General features: G+C 38.8%; 1 protein-coding gene across 4 annotated transcripts in view; it reads right to left on the bottom strand.

The window, feature by feature from the left end:
* PCSK5 (proprotein convertase subtilisin/kexin type 5) overlaps nucleotides 1–27,174 on the bottom strand; it is a 220,101-nt gene that overhangs the window by 30,598 nt on the left and 162,329 nt on the right. For 3 of the 4 annotated variants that reach the window (XM_041422187.1, XM_041422186.1, XM_041422188.1), the window contains exons 21-24: nucleotides 13,049–13,151; nucleotides 4,918–5,054; nucleotides 2,598–2,795; nucleotides 2,201–2,269 (exon numbers count right to left, since the gene is read on the bottom strand). In XM_041422187.1, the coding sequence (XP_041278121.1) occupies nucleotides 2,201–2,269; nucleotides 2,598–2,795; nucleotides 4,918–5,054; nucleotides 13,049–13,151 (507 nt within the window). Of the gene's footprint in view, nucleotides 1–2,200; nucleotides 2,270–2,597; nucleotides 2,796–4,917; nucleotides 5,055–13,048; nucleotides 13,152–23,648; nucleotides 26,062–27,174 lie in introns of those variants that run through there. The other variant, XM_041422189.1, reaches the window with a different exon arrangement.

The following is a 27,174-nucleotide window of genomic DNA, read 5'->3' as shown; positions in this document are numbered from 1 at the left end:
TCAGCTTTTTGATTAGACATGAGAAAGCCATTACTGTACTTAACTTATCTATGAATGAAGTTGTTGATATGCCTGAAAGCTCACTGAATGTTTAGAGTAAAAATGCAAGCAAATATTTACCATACAATATGGACAGATATAGGTATCTACAATAGCTACCTGACTTATTTTAAGTTGAGGCTTACAGGTTCTGATTTATTTCAAGAACACATAGTTTGCAAAATCTGCTTGGGACTGTGCTTTTAGGCTGCTACTGTTCTTCTTTTCCAAGTAGAACAGTAAACCAATCTCTGACTCTCAGTAATATATGCATCATGAGCACCAAAGGCTTTCCTTAATAGAATGCCTGTAAATAAATTCTGGCGTCTTAATACTTCTGACTTTACACAGCAGTGAAAATTAATTCAGTATTTGTTTTACCTACATCCATTCTTTTGATCATTGAAGCTCTTAAAAGCCCTCTTTTAAATCAGAACTTTGAGTGCAAGAAGTTGAAAGTATGTAATGAATGTTATGGATGATTAATATCAAGAGATCAGTGATCCTCCCAGGAAAAAGTCAAACAAGTACAGCCCCTTTTTCCTGTACGCCAGCTGACCATGAACAGCCTTTCAGTCTCCTTATGCACACCTATTCAGTTCATAACAAAGAAAATCTTCCTCTGAGTCACTTGAAATTACTATATTTTTTAAAAAGTTGTTATTCATACATATCAAATGTCTACCTAACTCAAAACACCAATTGCCACTACACAGTTTCACAAGAAAAACAAATAATTTGAAGTCACAATCACTGTAAAAACCACAGAAAATATTAGCAAAGGGAAGTAACATCTGATAGATGACAAGTATTGAAACATAAACTCTCCCTTAACTTCTCCTCCCCTCCACCAAGCAGGCAGCTGCCATGAATCTGGATAACACACCATACAAAAAGGAGGCCACAGTGTAGTTGCATTCATGTTAAAACCACCTCTTCATTCAAAATATTGACAGGGACTGTTGTAGTCACAGAGGAAATCCTAAAGCTTGGCTGAATTCACAAGGAATGGCTGGCCATCAGCATCAAAGGAAATTTTTTATGGTATCACATACTAGATTGGACAACTGGCAGAAAGAAGGAATTATGTGATGAAAATCCTTACAGTAAATTAGGTATGCCAGTTAGTGTAGCCAGAAAAAGAGCTGGACAGACAGTTGTGGTTCAGACTTTGTTGCAGACAATGGCATGCCAATACTGTGCTGTTCTAAGTTTTGCAAAACTGGTAACTCAAATCCAGAAAATGTCCCAGCTGTGGATGGCAGCTCTGAATGTGAGGGATACATTTTTTATGGAAAGGGCATATTTTTACATCCAAGGTTTTCACTTGTGGAACATGAGAAAGCAGAATCTGTGCTTGCCTGGAGGAGAGCGCCACACCCCTCTAATAGACTCCCACGGGTCTATAAGCGTTCACCCATGATTGCACCCACTGCGCTTGCTGACTTCTTAGGAACAGTCTCACTTTCTCTGGATATTTGGGTAGAAGGAGAACCCCCTGAAACTGCAGGGCAGCTGCAACAGCCACATGGCAAGCACTTTGTGATGTGGAAGCTGAGATTCCACCTGAATCCCAAAGCCCTCTTTTTATCTCACACTGCTGGCTGCATTTTCAACTCAGTGTATTTCTTTTCTTTTCTGTTTCACAGGAATGCCAAATGAACTGCACATGGATGAATTAGCCTGCACCAACCTTGAAATGTATACATGGAATTTTTTAGGGCAGCAGCATTGTTATTGCAATAAACTGCTCTTGAATGAAATGTAAAGATTGTCCTTATGTCTATATCCTTGAAGAAAAGGGACAGGATGGCAATCTGTTTTGAGGTGTAGAAAATTCTGGGTCTGATAATAGTTTAACAGCTTTAGAAAGTCAGTAAATCTTTCAGTCTGAGTATGGCATTCAAACAGGAAAAAATAAAAGTTCTGCAAATTTTAATAGCTAAATTATTAGAAAACTATTCTTCTTTATGCTGACTATCAATTTTAGAAATTTATTTCAAAAATAAATATAGTATGGTGTATAATCTACTTGGTGAGAAACCACCTGCACCAATGACTAATTGCTCATCAGCATGCACTTAAGCTAATGACAAGAGAGAGGGGAACTAAATTTTCCCTACTTAAGAGTAACAATAAGGTTGATTGAGGGATAATTTACCCTGTCTGCAGTTCTGGCATCCATCTGAACATGGTATGCAGTCTTCAGAGTCAGGATCTTCGACTTCACCTGTGTTTTGCAAATCATCATTTTAATTCTAGATAATGCAACATTTGGAAGCACTCAGCAAGGTTCCTGGAAATAAACTTGATTCAAATCAAAAAAGGATAAAGACTAATGGAAATTTGTTTTCTCATTTGTTTTTGCATAACCCACTCAATTTGAGGAAAACACTCTTACTTTACAATAACATGATACTAGAAGAGGCTCAGAGCTGGAACTTGAGGACCTCAGGGTCTGAAGACTGTGTATTTCAAAACATTTTTAAATATGCTTAAGCAGATTTCTGTAACAATTTCAATAGAGTATTTGTTATCTCTTACTGAAGAATGCTTACCTTCTCTACAAGTATGCTTCTGACACACATTTTGAGTAAGGTAGTAGCCTCTGAAGCACCTTTTGCAGTGGCTGAAATTCAGGCACACCTCACAGTGGGCAGGGCAAGGCACACAGGTATGCTCCAAGTGGTAGTGACCTGGAGGACAGTTGTCTCTGCACTCCCCATGATACAGGAAACGTTCCACCCCTCTCCTGTCTGTGCGGCAAACAAATGGGAAAAAGTTGTCAGGCACAGAGGGCATTTGGGGTCTGTAATCCTGCACTAGAGACACTGGCTGCTAAATTTTACGGTTTTGCACCAAATAAGATGTATAAAAGTTTCAGGACCTTTTCACATTCCTGGGGATTTATGGCATATAAAATGTCATGATAGAGAACAATTACTCTTTACATCCATCAATCTAATTTAAAAATACCCAAGATTTTTCCATCACTGAGTTCTCTTGCAGAGGACAAACAAGTATTTGTAATGTACATGCAAATGTACAATTATTATTTGTAAAGCAAAATGGTCCACTTCACCTTTGGAAGGAGTCAATCTGTCCCTAGAAGATTAAACTGTAATCCTCAGCTCAGTGAAATCATCTAGTTTTGAATTTAAATAGCAGATGTGCAGCACAAGCTATTAAAGCACAAACATTCTCGAATGCATGAGAACTGGGAGCTCTCCTCCTCCAAATCCTGCTGAGTCAAGCCTGTGAAAACACATATAACTTCATGTGCTATGTGCTGCAGCATGGGGAGACTTCTAATCGGTTACCTACAGTAGAAATAACACATAGAACTGTGTTAAGTGTATTTCATTGCCTTAACTGCCGACCAAGAATTTGCTTATCAGAATTTATTTTTGAAAATGCAGAGAAAGCAGCTACACTGGGCAAAAATGCTGCACCATAAAACAAGTTTAATTTTATTTATTTTACTTTTCATGCACAAATCTTTAATTTTCTGGCCTCCTTAGGGTGTGAGTCTCATCAGCATCTTAATTTCTTGACTCACAGAAATATAGAAATATATCTTACTGTCCTCCGTAAGGCAGAGACTTGGGGAACAGTTATACAAACTTGGTCTCACATTAGACCTGAAGTACCAATTGAAAACTTCATCTACTGAGTCACATTTCCCAAAGTGAGAAAGTCAGTGTCATCATTAGTATGACTAATTAATGCCATACTAGTGTTTCCTTGTAGTTTAGACTCTTATTACTAAATAAAGTCCATGCTATTGTTGATTAGGACTGAAATGGAAGTCGCAGCTGAAATGAAAAGGCTGTGAATCCATTGTGAATCCCCAGAACACAGCTCATAAAAAATTACTCTTTATTATGAATTACATCCTAAATATTCATTTCCAAGGACAGTTCAGAGTAGTTGCACATACTTGCTGGTAATAGCCTCAGGTTTTCCTGATCAGATATTAGAGAGACAATAGGAAATAATTTTTTTAAACTGTATTTCCAAAGGAGAAGAGTGGTTTTTTTGAATTTCTACAAAATTAGCTACCTTAGCCCTCCTCTCAAGCTAAGATCTATAAAAATATGTGTTGGTGATAAGCTTCTCTTTGAAAACCCTGTTTGTTCAGCTCTAGGGACAAAGTAATCAGCTCTGGGTTCCTCCAGTGGAACCCACCACACTTATTTTTTAGCCTTTCCCAGAGAGATGCTGAGGAAAGCAGCCTGGCTCCCTACTTGCTTGAGCAAACTGGCTCCATTTCAGTATAGCACATCCTGTGCAGTGGGTGGAGGAAGCATGTATGAAGCTTTCTTTTCCAGAAGCAGGCTATAAGGTTTTCTGGGTTTTTGGGGTGTTTTTTTTTTGGTTTTTTTGGTTTTTTTTTTTTTTTTGTTTGGTTTTTTTTTTTTTTTTGTTTGGTTTTTTTTTTTTTTTTGTTTGGTTTTTTTTTTTTTTTTGTTTGGTTTTTTTTTTTTTTTTGTTTGGTTTTTTTTTTTTTTTTGTTTGGTTTTTTTTTTTTTTTTTTGGGGTTTTTTTGGTTTTTTTTTTGTTTTTTTTTTAATTTGGTTTGTTTGTTGTTTTTTTTTTTGTTGTTGTTGTTTCAGTTTCTGTTAACATAGCTCCTATTGAAAAAACACCCAGGGAAATGCATGAACTTGAAAGGACAATACAGAGTTGTGTTTTCATATACTTAAAAAAAAATTGAGTTCAATTCCCTTCAGAGTCTCAAGAGGATTATGATACAGATTGGAAATAAAAGCACTACTCATTTTATTGGATCTAACAACTGGCCCTTGAGAGCTGAGGGAAAAAGGAATTTGGAGGCCAAGTGAGGGGGAAAAGCTGGCAAAATGAAATCTTACTTACCTGTTCCGCAAGTGGTGCATTTGTTAGGTTCACTTCCACTGCAGTCCAGGCAGGTGTGATGGCACAAGTGACAGTGCTGTTTGAATTCAAACTTTCCCCTGGGACATTGCATAACACAGTGGCCATCATCAAAGACACTTTTAAAGAAGACAGAGGCATGATTACAAATTTAGCTACTGTTTGTTCATTAAATCTAAAGGAAACTAATAAGAAACTCAATAAATTCTTCCCTCACTCTATTTACAAGTCCTTGAACTTCAAGACTTTGTTTTCCTGATCTTATTCATGGTATTTACTATACGAAAAATGTTTTAAACATGAATCTTAGACTTCAAAGACCACTTTTTGGTCCTTTACCTAGCTGTCCTTATATCACAATCTCTGACAGTGGTCCCATGTGCCTTCTAAAAGGAAGGCAAAACTTGATCTTTGTGAAGAACCAACTGATCTGTTTTACTTTTAATACTTTTAAGCCTTTAAAAAGTACTATGACTTCAGTAATACAACCTTGTACATGAAGTCATATATCTATCTGAATATTCAGCCTTCAGGAGTTGTGTTTTTAGACTTACATGTTGTTGTGACTTAGGAATGGTATTTAGTGATTTAGTTTTCCCACTGAAACACTCCAAACCATGCTCAACTGCCCATCCTCCCTCCCCCTCCTCTGCTGGGGATGGAGAGGAGAATTGGATGGACAAAAGGTAAAGATCTCTGGTTGAGATAAGAACAATTACTGGAAACAGCAAAGAAATAAGAAAATGAACAGTATCAATTACAAAGCTCACAACAGCTGAGCAATTCTCATGCCAGTGCTCACAACTGTACCGCCCCTGACCACACCTGACTGGCCATGCCATGCCTGGAAAGGGATCCCTTCTCACACCCCTGGAGCTAACAGTGCAGCAGTTCAGAAGAACTTCCAAGTCCTAGCCCTGCCTCTCCTGACTGCTGCAGAAATTAACTCTGTCCTGGCTGGAACCAGGACATGATTCATCTCTGTATCATCTGTGACTTGCCCATCTGACACCTTCCAGTTACACACGCTCACACACACACACACACACACACACACGTATATGTACACATACACGAGCACAGGTATAATTTCCATAGTCAACAGCTGTCCCTCCAACATGTCTCTTAAATTCATCTAGTCCAAGACTGTGGGTTTTACCCATCCCAGACCTTCCAGGACAGGAGGGCTGGTGTGCTATCAGCTGGCTGCTGCATGAGGAACTCAACAATTAGTATATCTGGAACTGGCTATACTTGTTGACCATGGTAGTTATGGAATACTCTGTGTGTATGTAATGTCATTCAGCAACAAATATACAGTTCAACATTACAGACTGTTCTAACACAAAAAATCAAATCCCTTTAAGTAACACATCATGTTTCCCTGGCCCTCTATCCTCCAAGTTCACCAGGTCCCACGGATGGATTTACCTTTGCTTGAGGCCGGACTAATTCAACCTATCTTCCATAACATTCCTCATATGCACCACGAGACTTTATCCCCTTCTACAGTATATGGGGTTTTGTTTAGGCAGGATGAGCTCAACTGGTAGAGCCACAGCTGTTAATTAACCACGTGGCCTTTGCTTTTTACCTGTGTTGCCAGAGACCTTTTTCCATTGGTTCAACCACCTCCACAGAGAGTTTGCTATCATTCATTGAGTGTAAAGGTAGAGAGAGTGCTGGCCATTTCCCTCATTAAATGATACTTACAGCCAGCTGAATTGCTTTCAGCTCTGCAATTTGACATGATCTACCTCAATATCTTCTGTGACTTGCTGTGTAGAACTCCCTACAGTACCTTTCCACTTTCAATGTATCCCTACAATATGGCAGGAAACATCAGTTGATAGAGTATATTACTTTTCATTTTCTTTCAGCCAATAATATTGTGAGACATCTTCAGCCTCTCACTTTCCTCTCCTCTGATGATGAAATTTTCACTTTTGGGCCAGTTCACGATGGCTTCCAAGATCCCTGGGCAATTGTGGTTTCCTGAGGTCACAGTGCGATTGGTACAACCACTTATTCCATGTAGCATGGTGGATGATGTGTGGAAGTGGCTTCTTTTTGAAATCCAGACATTTGCTGACAGTCAGAATGCTGAGAGGAGCTGTGTTTCTTCTAAAACAGCTCGAACCCCTTCATAAGCTGTCAGCATGTCCTTTCTAGCTGGGATGTAGCACAATTCAGATCTGCTGTGTCCCTGACTCCAGAACCCTGGTGCCTGCCCTCTACTCTCCCCTGAAGCTGTTTGCCAGAGACTTCAGGAAGGACCATTCTCCCCGGCTGCAGTGTGGAGCACATATTTTACAACCTGTCCTGTCCTGACTGGCCCAGGGGCTACTGCATAAACAATCTCCTATTTAATTTGCTAAAAAGTTTGTAGCTATTCAAGACCTCTCTAAAAATCATTCTTCTTTCCTGCCACATGATAGAGAGGATGTGCAATCTGACTTTTATCTGGAATATGCATACTCCAAAACCCCACAGCACTTAGGGAAAGCTCATGGGGTTTTCTAGCTGTTTGGTCTGGACGTAGCTGCTATTTTGTTGACAACATCCATTTTAAACTGACAATGTGCCTTTTGTAATGTAAAACCTTTGGGATGATCTGAATTATCTTCTCTCTAATTTTCCTAATTTTCCTAATTCTCTAATTTTCCTCTGCTGTGTTTCCCCAAACAAAGATGTTATCAATGTATTGCAAGTGTTGTGGAGGCTATGCCTTTTCTAGCGCAGTTCGGGCCAGTCCATGGCAAACAGAGGGGCTGTTTCCACCCTTGGGATGAGCAGCTCCAGCTGTACCAAATGCCCCTCCAGCAAACTGTGGCCTTCACTCTTCTGCTGAAGGAAAGGAGAAAAACACATTTGCAATAAAGACAGTGGCACTACTTTGCTGCCTTGGACTCCAGTTTTTACTGAAATTCCAGCAGTGCTCAGTAGTGGTGTGACTTTTTTCAGGCTGTAACAGTCCACTTGTCAATCTCTACTGCACTTACTCACTGGCCATATGGGACTACTGAAGGGTGAGTGAGTCTTGCTGGCTGCTCACTGAGTCTCCAGTTCAGGACCCATCTCATGGCTGGGGTTCAGAGTCCCGGCTGGCGTGGTGTTATCAATGATGCACTGCTGTGGCAGTGATGTTTTTTATTCAACCCTCAGCAGTCCCACAGCAGGAGGGTCCTCTGAGAGACCAGACAAGGTGTTCAGCTCTTTAACTTCCTCTGCCTCCACATCAGCTATCCCAAAAGCCCAACTGTGACTTTTGGGTCCTTGAAATAGCCTCTCTTGAGGCAATCTCTGCTAAGGATTCATGGGACCTCCAGGCCAGTCACAATGGGCTGTGTTCACCATTCGTTCCCAGTCAGGGTCACTTCAGCTTCCAGTACAGTCATGTGTTGAGATCTCCCTCTCACCCCAGAAATAGAGATGGATTCTGCCCCTACACATCTTGATGACATCAGGGTATACTGTGCACTAGTGTCAACTAAAACCTTACACTCCTGTGGGTCTCTTGTGCCAGGACATGGGACCCACACAGTCCAATAGATCTGATTGTCCTTTTCCTCCCCCTGGCTGGAGGCAGGGCCCCTCCAGGCCTGGTCAGAATACTCATTGCTGGCTTCTTGTAAATATAAACTGCAGAACTTCAAGAGGATTGGAAGTGACATCATCTCTCTTGTACTTGTCTGAGTACTTGCCCAGTGGAAACTGGAGAGGCATTTATCCTTGAAGAATTTCCTGTGATGTTTGTTCTTCCTCTCAGCTCAGATAGCCATGTGGCCAGGGCAGAGGTGGGTTTTCCATCCCACTTCTTCATGTCTTCTCTGTAGTCACACAGGAGAAAACACAGGTTACCTCTTTGTGTGTACTGTCTCTCCCACACAGTGGGGCACTTGCTCCTGGTAGCAGAGGCTCTAGACTGTATAGGTGGGGCAGGCACGGGTCTCTCTCACTTTCCTTGAGGCTTTCAAATCTGTCCATAGTCTTGGACAATCTTTCCACAAGGTCCTGATTCCTCTTCATTCATAATGAAACAAACTGAGTTGGTCCTGGATTTCAACTTCTGTGTAGTACAGGAGCAGCTGCTACCTGCGTGTGTTGTTTCAGCCGCAATTTGAGTGGTTGTGGTGCCGGTTGGTCTGATTTCCTCCTCCTTTCCCTGAGGGCACTGTCTTGTGTTGATCTGTGTCCAATAAAGAGTAGGCAGGATCCAGCACACTGCAATAAGTTGCTTGTTTATGGAGTTGCCCTGGCATTTTCCTTGTAAATATTCTATCAGTTTATTAGGGTCCTGTGGCTGTTCAGGAGTGAAGGGTGAACTTCCAAACCATTGTAAGAGAGACGTTTCCCCAGACAGTGCCATTTTCTCCCATATTCTATGACACTCCAATCTACCTGCACTCAGATCAAATCTTTGAATGACCTTCCTAGAAATCTCTTTCTTGACCCTAAATATGGTTTAGACCACACCGAGGAGACATATCAGACAACAAAAAGAACATGAATTCCTTAACATCCAAAGGAAATAAAAAATTCTCACAAGCTGTCTGAAGGAGAAAAGGGAGGTGAAAACATGGGGAAAATAACCCACTCCTGCTGTCCCACAGGTGGGTATGAGTATTAATGTATTCCCAAAAGTAGATAAAGGTTGAAGATTCCCTGAGATAAGGGTAGAAGAGCAGCTTTGGATACACATATGTCCTGGATTGCCAAGCAAATTGTTTTCTATTTACCTTCTGTATGGCAGCTGTCTCCTGTTAAGTGGGCAATTTTCCTTTTCGCTTCCACCTGGAGACATCTGCTGATAATAGGCTGTGGAATGTCACTGCGTGACTGATAAGAGCTACAGCATCCCATTGGGAGATGCTCCACCCTGAGGGAGGAGCCAAGCCTTCCTACCCAGATATAATGTGGGGATTCTGGAATGCCAGTAGGCTTCTCCACTGGATTTTCCAGAGAAACAGCTGTTCTCATCTCCTGGGTCTTCAGCGGAAGACCACACCTTTCTACAGGATCCCTGCTCTGACAGAACCTCACCTGACACTCCAGGAGGGCTGCAGCCACAATTCCAATTGGACTCCAATTGACCAACAGGGTGCCAGGTCGTGTTCTGACTCTGTCAGTGTTGTTTTAGTTTACTGCATTGTTCATTTTATCTTTTTATTTTCTTCCTTATTGAAGAACTTCCCTGCTCCCATATGTTTTGCCAGAGAACCCCTTAATTTAAAATTTATAGCAATTTGGAGTCGGGGGGGCGGGTTTACATTTTCCATTTCAGGGGAGGCTCCTGCCTTCCTTAGCAGACACCTGTCTTTTCAAACCAAGACAACATCCCAGATAACCCTCGCTTCCCTTGATGTTATAATGTCATAAGCTGCTATCACACAGTACAGAAAGAGAGCAATCCTGATCCTCCTCCCTTCTCTGAAACAGAACATTGTAAGGAGCATATAGAGCATATATGGAGGCATATACAGGGTCAGGTACCACATCCATAAACTACACAAATGCTCAGGTCTGTTGATATCTCAAGCCTTCATGCCCCACACTGGATGCCAAACAGGGCTGGTGGTTTAGCAATGAAATACCCCGATTCAGTGCTCCCACCAAAACACTCCAAACCACATGCTTCTTACTCAGTCTCCCATCCCTGGCCCCCCGAGGTGGGATGGAGAGAATTGCAGGCAGGAAAGGTAAAGAACATGGGTTGAAATAAGAGCAATTTACTGGAAACAGCAATGAAAAACAAAAATGAAGAACAGCAGCAAGAGTCAATAGTGGGGTGTACAGCAGCAGAGCAGTTCATGTGCCAGCACTCCCCTCTATGCCATGGAACCCCTGACAATACCTGACCTTGCCATGCTCTGTGGCTGTAAAGGGACCCCTTGCCCTGCCCCTGGAAATAAGATCAGGTAGCACTGAATAACATCCCAGCCCTAGTCCTGCCCCTCCTCTCTGCTGCAAAAATTAACTACGTCCTGGCTGGGACCAGGACATACATCTACCTATTAGTAGGTAGGAGTCTGGCTGCTAAATGATTTCCTTTTGCTGGACAATTAAACATTTTTTAAAGAATCCTTTTATGTGATAAAAATGTATGGTCCATTTTTCACTTCTTCTTAATGTCTACTGTTTCAATCTGCTTGGGAGAAAAATAGAAATGCATCAATTTGTGCATCATTCATAGACAACTGAAAGAATGTAAAACAAGTTGGCTGGATTTTGACAGTGTTTTCCCTCCTAAGAAAATAAGAAAGGAAATGCTGTAATCCTCTACACTTAACTGCTTTGAGCACTTTGGTATCTGAGGACTTGGGATTCAGTTTCTAGAGAAGCTGAGCAACATTTTGGCCACTAGTGCAGACTTTGAGTACACCTAGACAACAAAAAGCTTTCCATTATATTAAGATGAGGCATGTTTTCTTGGAGTCAACCAATGGCATTAGAGCATATCTGCAATATGTCTTCATAAATTTCATTTGGTATGATAATTTTCAGATTTATTCTGAAAGAAAAGGAGAAATGTGACAGAGGCACGGGAGGTAGCTGGGCTATGCTTATATGGTATGCAAAATATTAGTTCAACTACATGTGCTAGCTCTAACGATAGCCATCCTTACAAACAGCTCTCACAGTGGTAAAGTACATTTTTCTTTCTCTTTGTTATGTTGCCTTTAATGGGAAACACCTGGTCAGGTCTTGTCACTAACCTTGCCTCAAACTGTAAACAGATGGACAAGGAATTTTGTGATAATCAGTTTGTCTGGGTAAAAAACTACAGTTTCCTTTTTTTTTTCTTTCAAAAAACCCGAAAATAACAAAACAAACCAAGGTGGCAGCATTTTCATTTATCAAACAATCTGACAGAAATTTTATTATTAAAATAAGTTGACATCTATCCTGAATTTTCATAAGGAGCTCTTGCCTCTGGCAAGGTTTCTCTGTATTATTATTTCATTTACTATAGACTGTTCAATTTAATAAGACTTTTTCTAGCAGCTTTTATAATGTGCAGAAGGGTCTCAGAAAGCTTTTTGAAACCTTAGACACCACAATTCAGAATTTTTAGAGAATTTATCATGGTGGTTAGAGCAACATCCTTCCAAAAACATCTCTGAGACTGCATTACTCCAAACACCTCAGTGGTTCAGCATAATGGTTCCTTCTTTGCTTTGTAAATATCTGCATGTGAGGGTCACAATACAGATTGTGAGGCAATCTAACTTAAATGCCATTGTGAATGGGAGAAATCCACTCCACAGTCCAAAATTCTGTCGATTTTCTCTGCCCTCATTTCTGATGTAACCGAATTTAATAATGCTTCCTCACTTACAAATTTGTTTGGACTCCATTGTTCCTGGTATGTCTTTCATTGGCATAGTCATATAATAGATATTTTCAGGGCAAACGGCAGAGCCACTAAGGGGTTTTTTTCCTTGTCTTAGAGGATCTGATCCTGTTTTCATAATAGTGGAAACATCACTTGGCTACAAAACAATCCAGTGCAACAGATCCAGAGTTATTTGTGTGAGAACACAGCTATGGGTAGGATGTGTATAAAACCAGTAGTCTTCTGGAATAGATGTGACATGACCTAAACATAAACCTCTGATTTGTGAAACTCTGTGGAAAAGCTTCTTTCTTGTTCTCTTCAATCCTCATGGCAGGTTAGAACCCATAATACCTCAGTTAGGGAATGATGTTTAGGTGCTATGACTAACTCCCAGAACTGGCCTCAGCATCCACACTCATGCCTTGAGCCAATCCTCATAGCTGTATAGACCTACAGATGCCCCACATTTTGTTGTTAAAATTGCCAGTTGTGATTCCAGCAATTATGATTTAGAAAGGATGACAATGAAAGAAAGACTATTTTACATATAGAAAGGAATTTTTTTTTTTTATCTATGGGAATCATGCTGCTAAACATTAATTGCTTGTGTAGCCAGCTGTTTTGTTTAGGTATAAAAATTGTTTTCTCAAGTCCTGCAGATTTTTTTGCCCTAGACACTTCTTGCTTCCATATTCTCTGCTAAAAACAATACAGCCACTTCTCCAGATGATAATGTGACGTTTTTGTACTGCACTGGTGCTGGGAGACAATTACCTTGTGAGTGGGCAGTTGATGCAGTTGTCTAACTCAGGTCCAATGCATTTCTGACAGGATATGTCACACAACTGGCATTCTTGGGAATCATCAAGATATTCGCCTGGTAGAAAAAAATTGTTTATTTCAGATCAACTTTCTCACAACTAAAAAAAACCAAAAAAACAAAACAAAACAAAACAAAACAAAAAAAACCAAAAAAAAAAAAACCAAAAAAAAAAACACCAAAAAAACCCCAAAAAACAAACGAGAAGAGAAAAAAGAACCAATCTTTCCAAGATGGAAAACATAGTGATGAAGAGGAATTGGATCTATTTTTAATTACTGAAATGAGCACATTTCCCTGTGGCATCAGGAAAACACCTGCTGGGTCCTTTGGGGAACCAGGATAATCACACATGTTTGTTTGTTTGTTTGTTTATTCTTTTCCACATGAATTTGAGAAAGAGTGATTTTTGTTAATTTATTTTGCATCAGTTGAAGTAATGAGACTCTTAAGATTCACAAGTTACATCAAAATTAGTGCTCCTGAGGAGTATTCATTATGTAATGTCTTTTGAGCTTGATTTCCAGCTGCAGGTTGAAGACTTTGCTGTCATGGGTGTGGATATGTTACATGAGGAGATGGACTTCAGCAAGCTTCCATCAGCCAGAAACCTGCTGGTGCTTCCCAAACCTCTAGCTGTAGCATACTTTTTCTCACTCCTGGACTGCTGATGGTAGAAAAGACCTAGGCTTTAATTTTGGCTGAATTGAAACTTGGTGCAAAAGTGCACAATTTTGACTTGAAAAAAATTTTATATTATATGGATTTCTATCTCAAAACTAAGATAAAGATATAAACATTTCCGATCATGAATACACTAGTAGTATCACACTGCTGAAGTGCAAAGCTTGCTTTTTTATTTACTGAATATTAACTACAACACTGGTACAAACTGGTAAGCTGCATGCCCAATAACACTTAGGGCAGAGATTTGGTAAGTAGTATGAATACTTTATCTCTGTGCAGCATCATGTGGGGACAATATATTGATTTATCATACAGTTTTATAAAGCTCAAGATTGGGTCTTTTATTTCAGTTTGTTTTGGGAAAATTTATTATAACCAAGTCTATATATTTAAGGAATTGGCTGTTCCTCCATTCTTGAGTAATGGAAGAGGCTGGGCAAAAAGTCCTATATAATACATTATACCTGCAGTTTCTATGGATACTTCAATATCAAACAACTCTTTCCACTTGCATTGCTGCTGGAAAATCCAGATCTGGCAAATATAGTGAACGTCAGGAATCAAAACACAAATACGGAATGACTCGGGTTTGGCTCTCACTTGCAGTAAGTTCCTTACATTCTAAGAGCAAAGGCACTGTACAAGCAACCACTTATACCAATTTAAAACCATGCAGGGAGGAAAAATTTTCTAAAATACTGCAAATTATGTTCTCTGTCTGTTGTGTTTTTAACACTTGTGTTTTTACATATTAAACAGCAATCAAAAAAAAATTATAATAGTTGAAACCTCTGGTATGAGATATGAGCTAGGTTAGTACTTACATACCTAAGGGGATGGGAACAGTATAGTTCTAAAGGCAAACTGACTGGAACATCCAGCAATCCCGTCTGAAACCTGGGGTACCCAAAATGTAGGCAGAGATGTAATATTTGCTTTGTAATGGTTTGTGCGTCTTCTAAAGAGAGGAAAAAAGTAAAGGAGAAGCCAAAAGCCACTGACAGAACCACATAAACCATAAAGACAATGCTCATCAGACATTGGTCTGGGAAGAAGTTCAGACTGTGAGAAAATGAGGAGTCTGCTGATGAGATCAGGGAAACAAGAGTCTTTGAATGCAAACATATTCAGACATGTTATAGTTCTCCTTATCCAAAGAGCAATTTGTTTACATCTATATCTGTATCTCTATATATCTATGTTTCTATTTCCATGCATTTATGTAATCCCTTGCATGCCCATAAAAGCCAAAACTTGAATTGTGTAAACTGACTAGTTCCATGGAACTGGTGCAGCATTTCTGAACTGCAGTACTGCATCTTTTATGAGTAATTACTTTATAGTGGATTGAGACTAAAAGCATTAGAAATGCTGTTAGACATATAATTCAGTAGGATTCTAAATTTTTCTAGTTGTTGCCCAGATAGCATTGTTGTATTAATGCATATCTATCATAATATCAAATATTTATAATTCTCACCATCTAGAAAAAAATAATGTGGCCTTCAGGCCATTGACAGGTTTGATTAATGTAAACCTCTTGAGCCTTTTTGATATGGAGCCAGAGGATGCAACATGGAATCCCACATTCTCAAATGTTTTATGAGATTTTAATACATAATTGTGTCATGGTCTAGGAATAGTACTCCCCAATTCTCTGACCTCACTGAGATTTATTTAAGCTAGATATCACTTGCTTGCTTTCCTTCCCCTACTCTTTCCCCTCCCCCTTTCCCCTCCAGGGCTGGAGTTGAAAATTAGAGGCACAAAAATGTGAAAATCACAGGCTGGGATATGAACGATTTACTGGCAACAGCAATGAGATAATAAAACAGTAACAGCTATGATGTTAATAACAAATGGTTGAAATTATTTACATGGTAAATAAAACAATACTGGAGTGTTTTGCCCTCCACCCTTTCTCTCACCACTGGAAGGAGAGAGCAAGTCCCTTTGCTTGTCCCTCAAAAGTGATGTGACATGGTATCCAATAACATAAGGGTTTGGCAATCCCCCCTTCCCAGATAACATAGAAAATTAACTTTGTCCTCCCTGAAACTAAGACAAATCTTATATATATATGTATATTTATTGGTATTTATAATATATATGTACAATATTCTATATATTTTATATAATATTATATATGTGTGTGTGTGTATAATTTTTTTAAGATATAAATATAGATATGTAGACACACACACATACATATCTATTTGGGCAATAATACAACCGAGAAAAAAAATGCAGTATCTGAAAAGATTTTCCATTGCAGGTCTGATACTTGAGTTTTTTATTCTATTGGATTTACATCACTGGGAAATCTGTCAGGGTGGCTTTACTACATAATTGCTACTCTGATGATGTTTTCTGATATGTATTAGAAAAATTTCTATTTCTCCTTTATTTTCCCATACTACCTGTATGCTTATCCTGTGTGCCTATCCACTGGACCTAAGCTACTAATTCAAACTATGCATTCACATACGGCAGAAGTACCTTAGTTTTTAAAGGTTTTAGTTATTTGTATGTTATGCCTTTCATTGGAAGTGGTGTAATTCATTTCAGCTGTGCTTGGAATAGTGCCATGAAGACCAGTTCTGTGGCTCTGAACTGAAGCATTTTAATGAATACTATTACAAGAATGTGCACCAGAAAATACTTACATATTTGGCCGTCTGAATTGCAAATCACATCTAGAACTGTAGATCTGACATGCTAACAAAACAGGTTTTGCTGGATATTCAAACAGTTAACACTGAAATTCAAAAAAGAAGACTTTTAAGCTATTCCACAGGGCAGTTCAACCATCTGCCAGAATTCCTTCACCTAGATAAATACAGGCTGCCAAAGCCTTGATCCTTTTCTTCTTTTCTGTATTGGAAATATATATCTGTCTAACATACTTAATAGAGAAATACTCTCAACAATGTGTCTTCACTTAGCTTTCAATCAGGCAATGATCATCAGTTACTTTGGATCATCTCATATTTATCATTCATTATCGTGGTAATTCTGCTACCTTGTTACCTTGTTTAAAAAACATTTGTCACATTGTGTTTGGAAAAAAAGGAATTGGAGATATTGTAGGAATAATGATATGTTAACAGAATTGATTCCTCATAATAGGAAGATTTTAATGTATAATTTTTGTGTCCCTAGTTAGAAATGTTTAACTCCATCTCTGGGCTACATCAGGTTTCAGGTTGTGTCTTTAACTGCATACAAAATCCCTATACTTAATGCTCAGTTCCCATCAGTTCATATGATGCATTTTAAAGCAAGGTAAGAACTATTCCTCCCATTAAGGAGGTTGAAACCTGAGTTGCAGTAATACAATCAAATTAGTTTGCAATAGCAAACTAGAACCTGTCTTTCCTGAGTCCCAGTCTGGAGCACTTGTCATAGCTGCCAAGTCATTCTATGTTTTTGCATAAGCAGCATCACATATACCTTTATCTTGTCATTATTTCTCTCTTGCTTTCCAAAACCTGTGCCATTCATTGAGAGCACATGATATTTCAGGATATCAATTGGATGAGGGTGTGAACATCCTTGTCAGTTATGCATGGAGGTTTTATGTGCTGGCTGTCATAAACCCTTTTCTCCTGTAGTCCCTCTGTGAGACTTAGTCACTGCAAGTCATGTGTTACTTCTCCACTTTGTTTGATCAAAACACCACCTTATCTAATTTTAAAATGTTCTTTATTGTCTATAACATTGCTGCAAGGGCTTTTCCTTAAAATCAATGGAAAAAAACTACCTTATTTCCTCCATTTTGCTTGTTTACTTTCATGAAAATCTGGATATGGATTTCATACTGGGGCTCTTTTATGGGTTATAAAGGTTTGACAGAGCAGATAAAAACTTCTCAGAATTGCTTTTCATCCATCATCTGTGAGAACTGAAATAAGTTGGTATTACAGAGCTCTCTGCTTTTTCTCATGTTTGGCTGTGATACATTTTATTTTGTCTGGCTTGTGGGATCAGCTCCTTGAGTTTTTTGAAGAAACATTTATTCATAAAGCTTAAGTAGATAACTAACTTGCATATAAAAATACATGTAAATTCACTCTCAAGATTCTTTTTAAAGTTACTCCTTTGCTTAGCCCAAGGTCTCAGTGTTTGAGAGATTACAGCTCCCAGAAAGAAATCTTGCCATAATGTCCATGATGTAACATTTTCAAAATGAAGACATTTCCTTTGCCCTCAGATTTGGCAGTTGTACAAAATTTGCATCTGGTTTCCAATTATTTGTCTAGCTTCAGTTTTCAGTCCCCTGCTAATTACACAATGTCCAAATTTCTGTCTCTCTATTCAGATGTGCAGAATGGACAAAACTTTTGGGTATTATGATTTGAGCTGATGAGAAGGATTCAGGATTGGAAGTCTTCTTTTCAGAGGTGCTCTAGGCAGTGACAAATGAGAAGGCTGAAAATAGGCTATTGATTCCTAAGTCACTAAATCTCCCTCTTGTGCCAAGGGGCAAAGCAGAACCTTGAAAAGGATTGAACATCTCTTCCCTGAATAGCTGTGTGCTGAGTGTGATATAATGATTTCAGGATGAAAGGCCCCTTTGTTGCAGGATTAGGTGAGATCAGGCAGAGAGATTCAGGTTAGCTGTAATCATGACAGTCAGGAGTGAGGAAATTGCCTGTATCAGACTCCACTGTCTTACACAGCCCTCTATACTTTTCCCTGCAGAATAAAAACATTCACATTAGCCAAAGCTGCTTTATTTATTTCTAACACAAAGGGATTTTCCTTTTCCTTTACAATGTGTACTTCTCACCCCCATTTCAATGCAGTATTAATACAATTGTTGTTAGAAACCCATTGAAGAGCCAGAGCCCTCAGCAGTACTCAGTGGGCATAAAAAGACCCCAGAAAGACTTTTGCTTTAAAACTGCATTTGTACTAATTATATGGATGCCTGGAAGCATAAGCTGGCTATGTTCATGGTTTCTGCCTTTCCCTGTGCAAACACCTATGTCAGAGCCTGGCATGGTGTTCTGCTGCTCACCTATAGCCTGAAATTTGACAGTCCCAAAAGAAAGGGGGAAGAGAAATTAAACAATCTCCATGGATTTATATCGATAACGCTTTGGTTTGTACCCTTCTCATTGATGGAGGGAGAAATACTACAGCACTCTCAAAATTTTAGATTCACAGTGGAAAAAATATGCTCAGCCTCTCCATTTCTTGAGTTTTCCAGCTGGAAATTTTCCTCTTTTATGATTTTAAGCTTCCCATTCTTCATAATAATCAGTAGCTGATAATCTTCTAACGGGCAGTGGAACAGAAACACCTGAACCTCACTGAAAATTATTGCACAGTGCTGATAGTACCTTTGGAAAGCTAGGTAGTGAAATACAAGACCCAAATGTAATATGCTTTGAGTAAAGCTGACATTATTTGCACACAGAGCACATTAAAGATAGAATCTTTCAGTACTGGAGGAAAGCATATCAGAGGCAACCAAGGTAACAAGTGTGTCTCTCTCCTCTGTTATAAAGCAAGGAGTATGTACTTGGTATACACAGCCTTCCCTGACCATGGCAGGACTTCTGTAGTCTGACTTGAATAGACACAAACCTGAAGTGGGAAGAGCTGGATGTTTTGGGGCAGTACTTCAGTGGTGTCATCCATCTTAAGCTAAGAAACTTCTGCACAGGCTGTTAATACTGGACATCTTTGACTTAATGAGGATATGAGCAGAGATCTGCTGATAACTGGGCAGATTTTACCAGGACAACTATTGTTCCAAGATGTAACAACTAGTACAATAGATGCGTACTATTAATCAAATGCAATTTGTTTAATTTGCAGAGATGAAGACATACTAAAGCCTAAAAGAAACTTTCCATCAAGATACAAGTACATCCTTGGAAGTAAGAAGCAGATCAAATGAAATCTTTTAATTAGTGGTATAAAAGTCTAAATTTTATTCCCATCTGTAACTGTTCAGCCTCCTCAATACACTTATACTGGTGATCTTCCCCTGCTTGAAATCTTCCCTGGTTCCTGGTTTCTGCTATAGGCACCTCTGCATAATTATTTTTTTTAAATTTATGATTACAGATTACATTCTCTTTAAGAATCACATATTCCTTGTTGATGATACAGCTCTTCTAATTCAGATACACCTGCAAAGAGACTTTGTGACACTGTTCAGCAGAAGGAACTAATTCTGAATCCTCCTTTCAGCCTTGAAAGTGTTCAGAGAGTCGGTGCTAAAGGGAGACACAGCAAGACCAACATTTGCACAACTTCATTTGGTGTGGCCTTGCTCTTGTAGTATGAAAAGGGGCTACTTTATTTGGGAATGAATATTTGAGTTATTTTTGTATTTTTATCCAGTGGCATTGCACAGAATGGTCCATTAGCAAAGTCATGAGCACGACAGCTGACGGCAACCTGATCTGTGGGGACTGGCAATCAGAAGCTAGACTTTCCTTCCAACCTACATCTCAAAAAACACCTGCAGGCATTGGGAGAAGGGCAGGGGGCAGGCCAAGGACAATTGTAAATGCCAAATTTATGCAGAATTAGAATTAAATTACATTAGCCATGCTCCAGTAAACACTTCAGTGTTACTGTTGAATTTGCATGATAGAGCCATTAATTCTCCTTGGGTAAACAAGTACCCACGGCTCATCAGTGTTCTGGCTTCTCACCGCCAGGCTGATTGTAAAAATGGATACTCAATTACCTCATTGCTCTCTACAGTGTTTTCTGATGGCTGAGTGTTTTTTTGCTTTGAAAAGTGTTGCTGGTTTCCCAGAAGACCTTCAACAAATCCACCCCCCAAACACTCAGAAAAAAACCAACAGATGATTATATGAGGGTCATTCTTCTAAGCTTCCCTGGTCATCTTTGGCAGCAAATACATGACCTGCTCATGTATTTGCTGCCAAAACCCAACAAAGACCAGCCTTTGGTGCAGCACAAAGCGTCTGCACTTGTTGCTTACTGGAATTATTTTTTAAAAATACCCAGAGCTTTCTCCCCATAATATATTTTTCTTTGACTACAACTCCTATTCTAGAAGTGAAAATTGTCTCTGTTTTTATGTGCAAACACTGCTTTTTAATCGAGAAAGGAAGTTCTTCAGCATAATTTCAAGCATAGCTCAGATATGAAACAGTAACTCTGTGGTGTTATCTGGTACACTTGCACAGCAAGTGAAAATTATTGCAGCCTCTTTGGCTTTATCCTCTGGACTTCAGAACAATTTTCCTAGTAAGATTTCATGTTACTGTGCTCTGAGAAATCACAGAATGTTCAGGCCTTTGATAGATCCAAATCCTCTTTGCTCATTGGTGTGGAAGCTGTGATGGAAATGTGGGTGTTGGTTGCACTTCCACTGGTTGGATGGTATAATAAGATTCAGAGCCTTAGTTTGTTCTTAGGGACACTACACTCACAACTCTTTAATTCTTGCTAATGGGGAGGATTTAAGCCCCAACAGATCATCATGATAGGTGGTAGTATATAATAAGATAATCATGTATTTCAATAAAAACCAGAAATCTCACAAATTAGTTTAAGTAAGACATGTAATTAAAATTACATTAAACAGAAATTGGTTTTTCCCTAGTAAAGAAAATGCTCATCAAAAATATATTTTCAACCCTTTTCTTTTTTCACTTAATGAATTCCCTATTCTGAAAAAGGTAATGCAAGTTGTTGTACATCAGTTTCCCTTTGATGAAAACTTGACTAGGTTTTTATTTGTAAGCTGTAAAACTTTTTTTAATGCTTGCTTCAAATATCTTGCACAAACATCTAATGGAAAACTTTTCTTGGTTCATTCTGTACCATTGACAGCACAATGGCATATCTAATATAAATATAAGGCATGGTAATGAATCATAGACAAGTTATTGTTCAGCAAGTTGCATTGCAAATTAAAAGCTTTGACTCATACAAGCAATCTCTTACACGTCTTTACAGGAATCTTGAATTTATAATAGGCCTTCTTACAACCATTCAGTTCATTAAATATATTCATTAAAAAGTAACAGATGGCTATGGAGAGAATTAACTAGGTCATCAACAGTTGTAACTTGCACTTAGAATGGGTGAAATTGCTGTAGATAGCTCTAGTGCTTCTGCATATGGGTTTACTCATACCTCTGTCAAACCTCTTGTGACCTGACAATGTGGCACAAGCAGCAGCCAGCTATTACACAATAGATTCAGTTGCAAGGAATTTGACATGACATTGGAAAGCTGCAATCACAGCAGAGATTGGGGGCAGTCTGTAAGGTCTCAGAGAAAATCTTTACTAGAAAATAGTGTGCTTCACAGAGGGGAAGTTTGCAAAGGCTCCCTAGGAAGAGGCGGGGAGTACTAATGGATACAGGTGTATGTGGGTAGGCAGGGGCTAAGCCAAATGTCCCAGGAGCTGCTGGTCAGAACTGTAAGATTTCCATTGACCTCTTCAGGCACCTGATCCTACAGTACTGGTGTGTGGCTGAGGTGAAGAGCTGCAGCTAAAAAGGGAGTAAGGCTGGAACTCCATTGCAGAAAAGGAAACATAACATGACACCACTACAACAGGCAGGATGTTTTGCAGGTCTGGGGCATGAGAAACTTTCTTCAGCATGTATGACTACTTTTTTGGTTGGTTTTTTGACCATATTTGTCTTTATTTAAAAACTTTGGGACTTTTAGTGAAGAAAAGCTATAGAAGTGTGTCCAATTTGCATTTAAATCAAGGGTTCTCCTAGACTAGTATTTCCCTAAACTGGGAAATACCATGTTCCAACTATAATGGCATCTTCAATTTGTCATTGCTTTCTGACTTGTGGTATAAATAAAATTTATGAACAGATTTAGACTGATCCCATACAGAGTCTTTCCTGACATAGGGAAAATTATTATTTTATTCATACTTAGTATTTTCTGATCTTTCTGAAATGGTCTGTATCCTTTCTGTGTGTCATCAATAGTGTCAAATACAGATCACAGCAAACTACTCATCATTGAATCAGCGAAGGAGGAGCAATCACCTAAGAAAACTCTGCATCTGGGAACAAACTAACTTCTTTCAACTGCAATCCTGTCACTGCAGTGATCCTCTAGTACAAGTACTAGCTATAGGCTGCTTAAAATTTTGCATGTCTTTGACAACAGCTATTAAGGCAAAACAAACAAGGATGATCAAAGAGTCTAAGGTGATACCACAAAATTCCAGTTTTCAGCCTGAACCACAGATTCATCCTTACTTGTCTGCTCATTTGGAAGATGAAGGTGAGGTGGAAGCTGAAACAAACAGTTTTTCATATTGAGGTAACCTTTTTTCCAGGTGTGGTCTCACCAAACTACTGCTAAGGATGTGCTGTCCCACATATGCATGCTTCTGGGGACTGACAGGGAAACTGTGGGAATGTGACTAACTCCTTGTTTTGAAACCAGGTCAAACAGGTCAGTGACAACAAGATGTCTAAGGCGAAAAAGTGGTCTTTTTTTTTTTTCAGGAAATCCTTTACATGGCCTCAAATGTGCTTAAAATGCCATCTGAACATATGACCCCTTGGATAAACTGCTCTCCACTCAGGCTGTGGGGCTAAGTGGTAAATGAACAAGAGCATCAGCTCACGGCAGTGAAGGAGCTCACCCTGCAGGGTTGACAAAGGAGGCTGCATGGAGCCCTTGTGGTCTGGCAAGGACAGATGGGTGCTGCTGAAGGGGCACTCTGTGGCTGTGACCTGAGCTGTACAGCAGGTGAGCACGTGAACAGACATCGACATCGACACCACGCTGTGCAAGCGGCCACTCTGTACTGCAAAGATGAGACCTTCCTTCTTGACTGCCTGAGCCAATAGGTAGTTACAAATTCTGCTTTTTAATCCTTAACACACAACACATTAGACCCATCACAAACTCTTACAGATCAAAGGAAGTCAACGTTGCTACCCATTAGGGTTCATATATGGCTGTACTGTTACTATACAAAAAGTGATTTCCACTTAAACCAGGTATTTCTGCAATCATAAAAATTCCATCACTTAAAAGAAGTCTGTAATAAAATTAAACACCCAGGTATCTAAGTGCTCTGTACCACAGAGCTACCTATGCCCTTCAACAAAGATGTTTAGCATATGGAGCAACATGTTTTTCCAGACCAAAAGAACAGGAATTTAGGTTAATTTAATAGAAAAAATAAAATATGGAATAACATTGATTTTGGCCAATATCAATTACAACAGAACTACCCTATTTTACAAATAACAACTGAACATTTTACACATGTACAGTATTTTTTCAGTAAAAATGGATTTTGTTATAACAATGTCAGTTTTTTAAAAAGAAAACAAAGTAATTAATTTCTTCTCTATAATAGTGTTAGAGACATTTGTAAGTATCCAAACAGATTCTTTACAATCCATTACATAATTAAATCTCAATAGTGAATATATATTTATATATAACATATATAATATTAACTTAAACTTTGAAAGTATTATGTTCTATTTAAACACGCTATACTGAGAAATGAGGCAGTAACAGACTAGTAGTTAAACTAGCACAAATTTGAATGTTTGTCAGGAAATTTGTAATGGGCACCAAGGGAGCTTGACTGCACTCTCTCATACTGAACCAGGCTGAAATAGTTTATCTGCTCTCTGCTAAAGAGGACATTACCTCTAAAGGTTTGAATTAGTTTGTAAAACATCCACAGTCATTTTTGATCCCCTTTATTTTCCAGGATTTACATGCTTAAACAGTTGAATTCCATTTTCTGTTTCTATGTCCTGGAAAGCTAACTGAGAAAGACACTTTGCATGTTTTAAGTATTATCCCCAGTAAACAGTATCTTTGAAGTTCAATATGCTGTTTTCTGTGAAATGACTGTCTTTTGAACAGTATGCTGAGTGAAGCTGAAGAAGACAAATTAAACAGAAATTTGTACTGGCAGCCATGTGCCTGGGTAGAAAAAGAGTGAGGCTAGGGCCACTTCTCTTATCACTCAGGACCATTTTACAGTGAGGTAACTCCATTGGCCTTAGCAGGACTATTCCTGCTGAAATTTCTACTGAGAGCAGTTAAAAGCAGATTCAGGCCCATCACGGCACCAAGAGTACCACTGATTTTATTACCCTATATGCAATTTTTCCTGGAGGTGTATTTGGCACAATTATAAATCCAGTCCTGTAAACACATCCTGTTGTATATAGTCACACTGGCATTTACATATGGGCACTATGAAACAGTTCCACATATCTGTATGATAATATCCCCTTTTTAAATGAACATTACAAGACAACAATAATTTATGAATACTTCTTACATGTTAGCAATGTTTTCTGACTTCTGAGCATATACATTACTCTCACTTATGCAAATCAAGAGAAGTAGTATATTCTAAATTTGACCACTACAGGAACAATGGGTTTCTTATGTTTAATTGAAATAGCTTTGACAATTAAAAAAAAAAAAAAATCCTAGCATATCTGTTAATAAGCCACCTGTCTAAAAATGAAATCTATATGACCAAAACCACGTTTTGGGCAAACATATATACATACCGCATGTGATACAAAAAATAGCATACAGCAGAGGAAGTAAGAAAGAAATGTGTGCAGAAATGTTCACTTTCCATCTTTTAAAATAGTGTTTGAAAAGGGGCAGAACTTAGTCCTGCACTAATTATGTTTCTGATCCCCTCAGGAACTCAAGTTCCCCCTGTCAATACATACAGCACAAAAAAAGACTAATGCAATTTTTTTTGTATTGTTTAGTTTTAATCCATGTAAACTTGTGTTGTATTCTTGAAACACTGTTTAAACATCTTGAAGTGGAAAGAAGCAGGAAAGAAGGGAAGAAAAAGAATCTTCAAAAAACAGAAATAATCTAAGGTTGACAGGAAATCAAATCAAGAGTTAAATGTTAATTTTGGCATCAAATGCTTTGGTCGCACAATACTGACTCTGTGATCCTGGATGCTCAGCTCTAGACATCCAGTTATGAAAGGTAGGCGTGTTGTAGTTTTTCCGTTTAAGTTCCAACAAACAGTTTGCCATCTCCCCAGACAAAGAGGGGGGAGACGGAGAAAGGTGGCTTGCTTTCTTTTTCTTTCTTTTTTTTTTCCTTTTTCAGTAATGTGAATTAATCTGCAAGTCAACAGGAGGAGGAAGATGCTGGGAGGTGTCAGTTCACCCCTTTTGTTTACATGTTCTGCAACACAATTGCTGAAGCACTTTCCTCTGGCAGAGATTGTTCTTTTTCACCAGCATACAGAATCCTCCCTCAGCCCAGGACTCTTCCGTGGCTTCCAGAGGGTAGCAGCAAGAGAAGAAGGGGAGGTTGAAGGTTTGGAGAGCATGGCGTGTACAGTGGAGGAAGGTTTAATTGGTCAGACATGCAGATTTGGTTGAAGAGACCATTCAGGAGCAGGTAGCAAGTAGGAAATTTGGTCCATCAAAAGGAATTTCAGTCAACAGCATTTTTTTTTTCAGGAAGAGATATTGTGTGGTCCAACAGGGAATGATTGGTATCCATTTATGAAAAGGAAAAAAAGATTAGAAAGAGAATAATTAGAATACAGTGATATTTACAGCAAAGGAATTTGCTCTCAATTTTTATGAATTAAAAGAATATATCAAACCACAGAAAAAGAGTAAAATATTCTCAACAGAAATGCAAATCCTGTAGAGTTGATTGTAAGGCATTGAAATGAGACCCTCTCTGCTTTTGTAAATTAACAGAAAAAAAAACCAAACCCAAACCCTCCTGGCTTGCACATCCATGTGCTGCCCTTCCATGAGAGCTGCATTTGGCAGAATGGTGGTGATGACAGTACTGAGATGGGGCGTCCTCACTCTTGGGAACTACAGGGTATGTGATTGAGGCTGCATGCGTACAAATGAAGATGGATTTATGCAGCTGTACAAAGACAAAGCTGGTATCTCAAATGGTTGTATTGGAGAAACCAATTGCAATAACAATATTAGCATTACACTTCTTAATTTGTCTATGTATTTCTGTCCTCTTCTGGACTTGCTTAAGACAATAAGTCTTCCAATGTCGAGCCATGAAAAGGGCTCATGAGTAGTTTATCATTATCTGCAATGTAACTTTACAATGAACAGATTACTTTTCAAAGTTTGGAAGCCTATATTCCAACAAGAAGTGCAAAGGTTCACAGGAACAAGACTCACACCTGTGCTCTTTCTTTTTTATTTTTAAAGTCTTCTTTAATTCTTAGTAAATCCAGTGGAAATAAGCTGGAATCAAGAGTCACTGTTAGCTTTTACAATATCTGATGTCAGGTATCTTCCCAGACTTTGTTCTGATATCATCTTCCTGTTGGATTGCTCCTGTTAGACTCTATTTACAACTAATTCACATGGTAACGTTTTTAGGGAAGTAAAATGTTATCTAA

Source organism: Onychostruthus taczanowskii, unplaced genomic scaffold (assembly GCF_017590055.1).
Source record: "Onychostruthus taczanowskii isolate IOZ18803 unplaced genomic scaffold, ASM1759005v1 scaffold72, whole genome shotgun sequence".
Classification (NCBI taxonomy): domain Eukaryota; kingdom Metazoa; phylum Chordata; class Aves; order Passeriformes; family Passeridae; genus Onychostruthus; species Onychostruthus taczanowskii.
The sequence above is the reverse complement of the archived record's forward strand: the minus strand, read 5'-3'. Positions and strand labels throughout refer to the sequence as shown.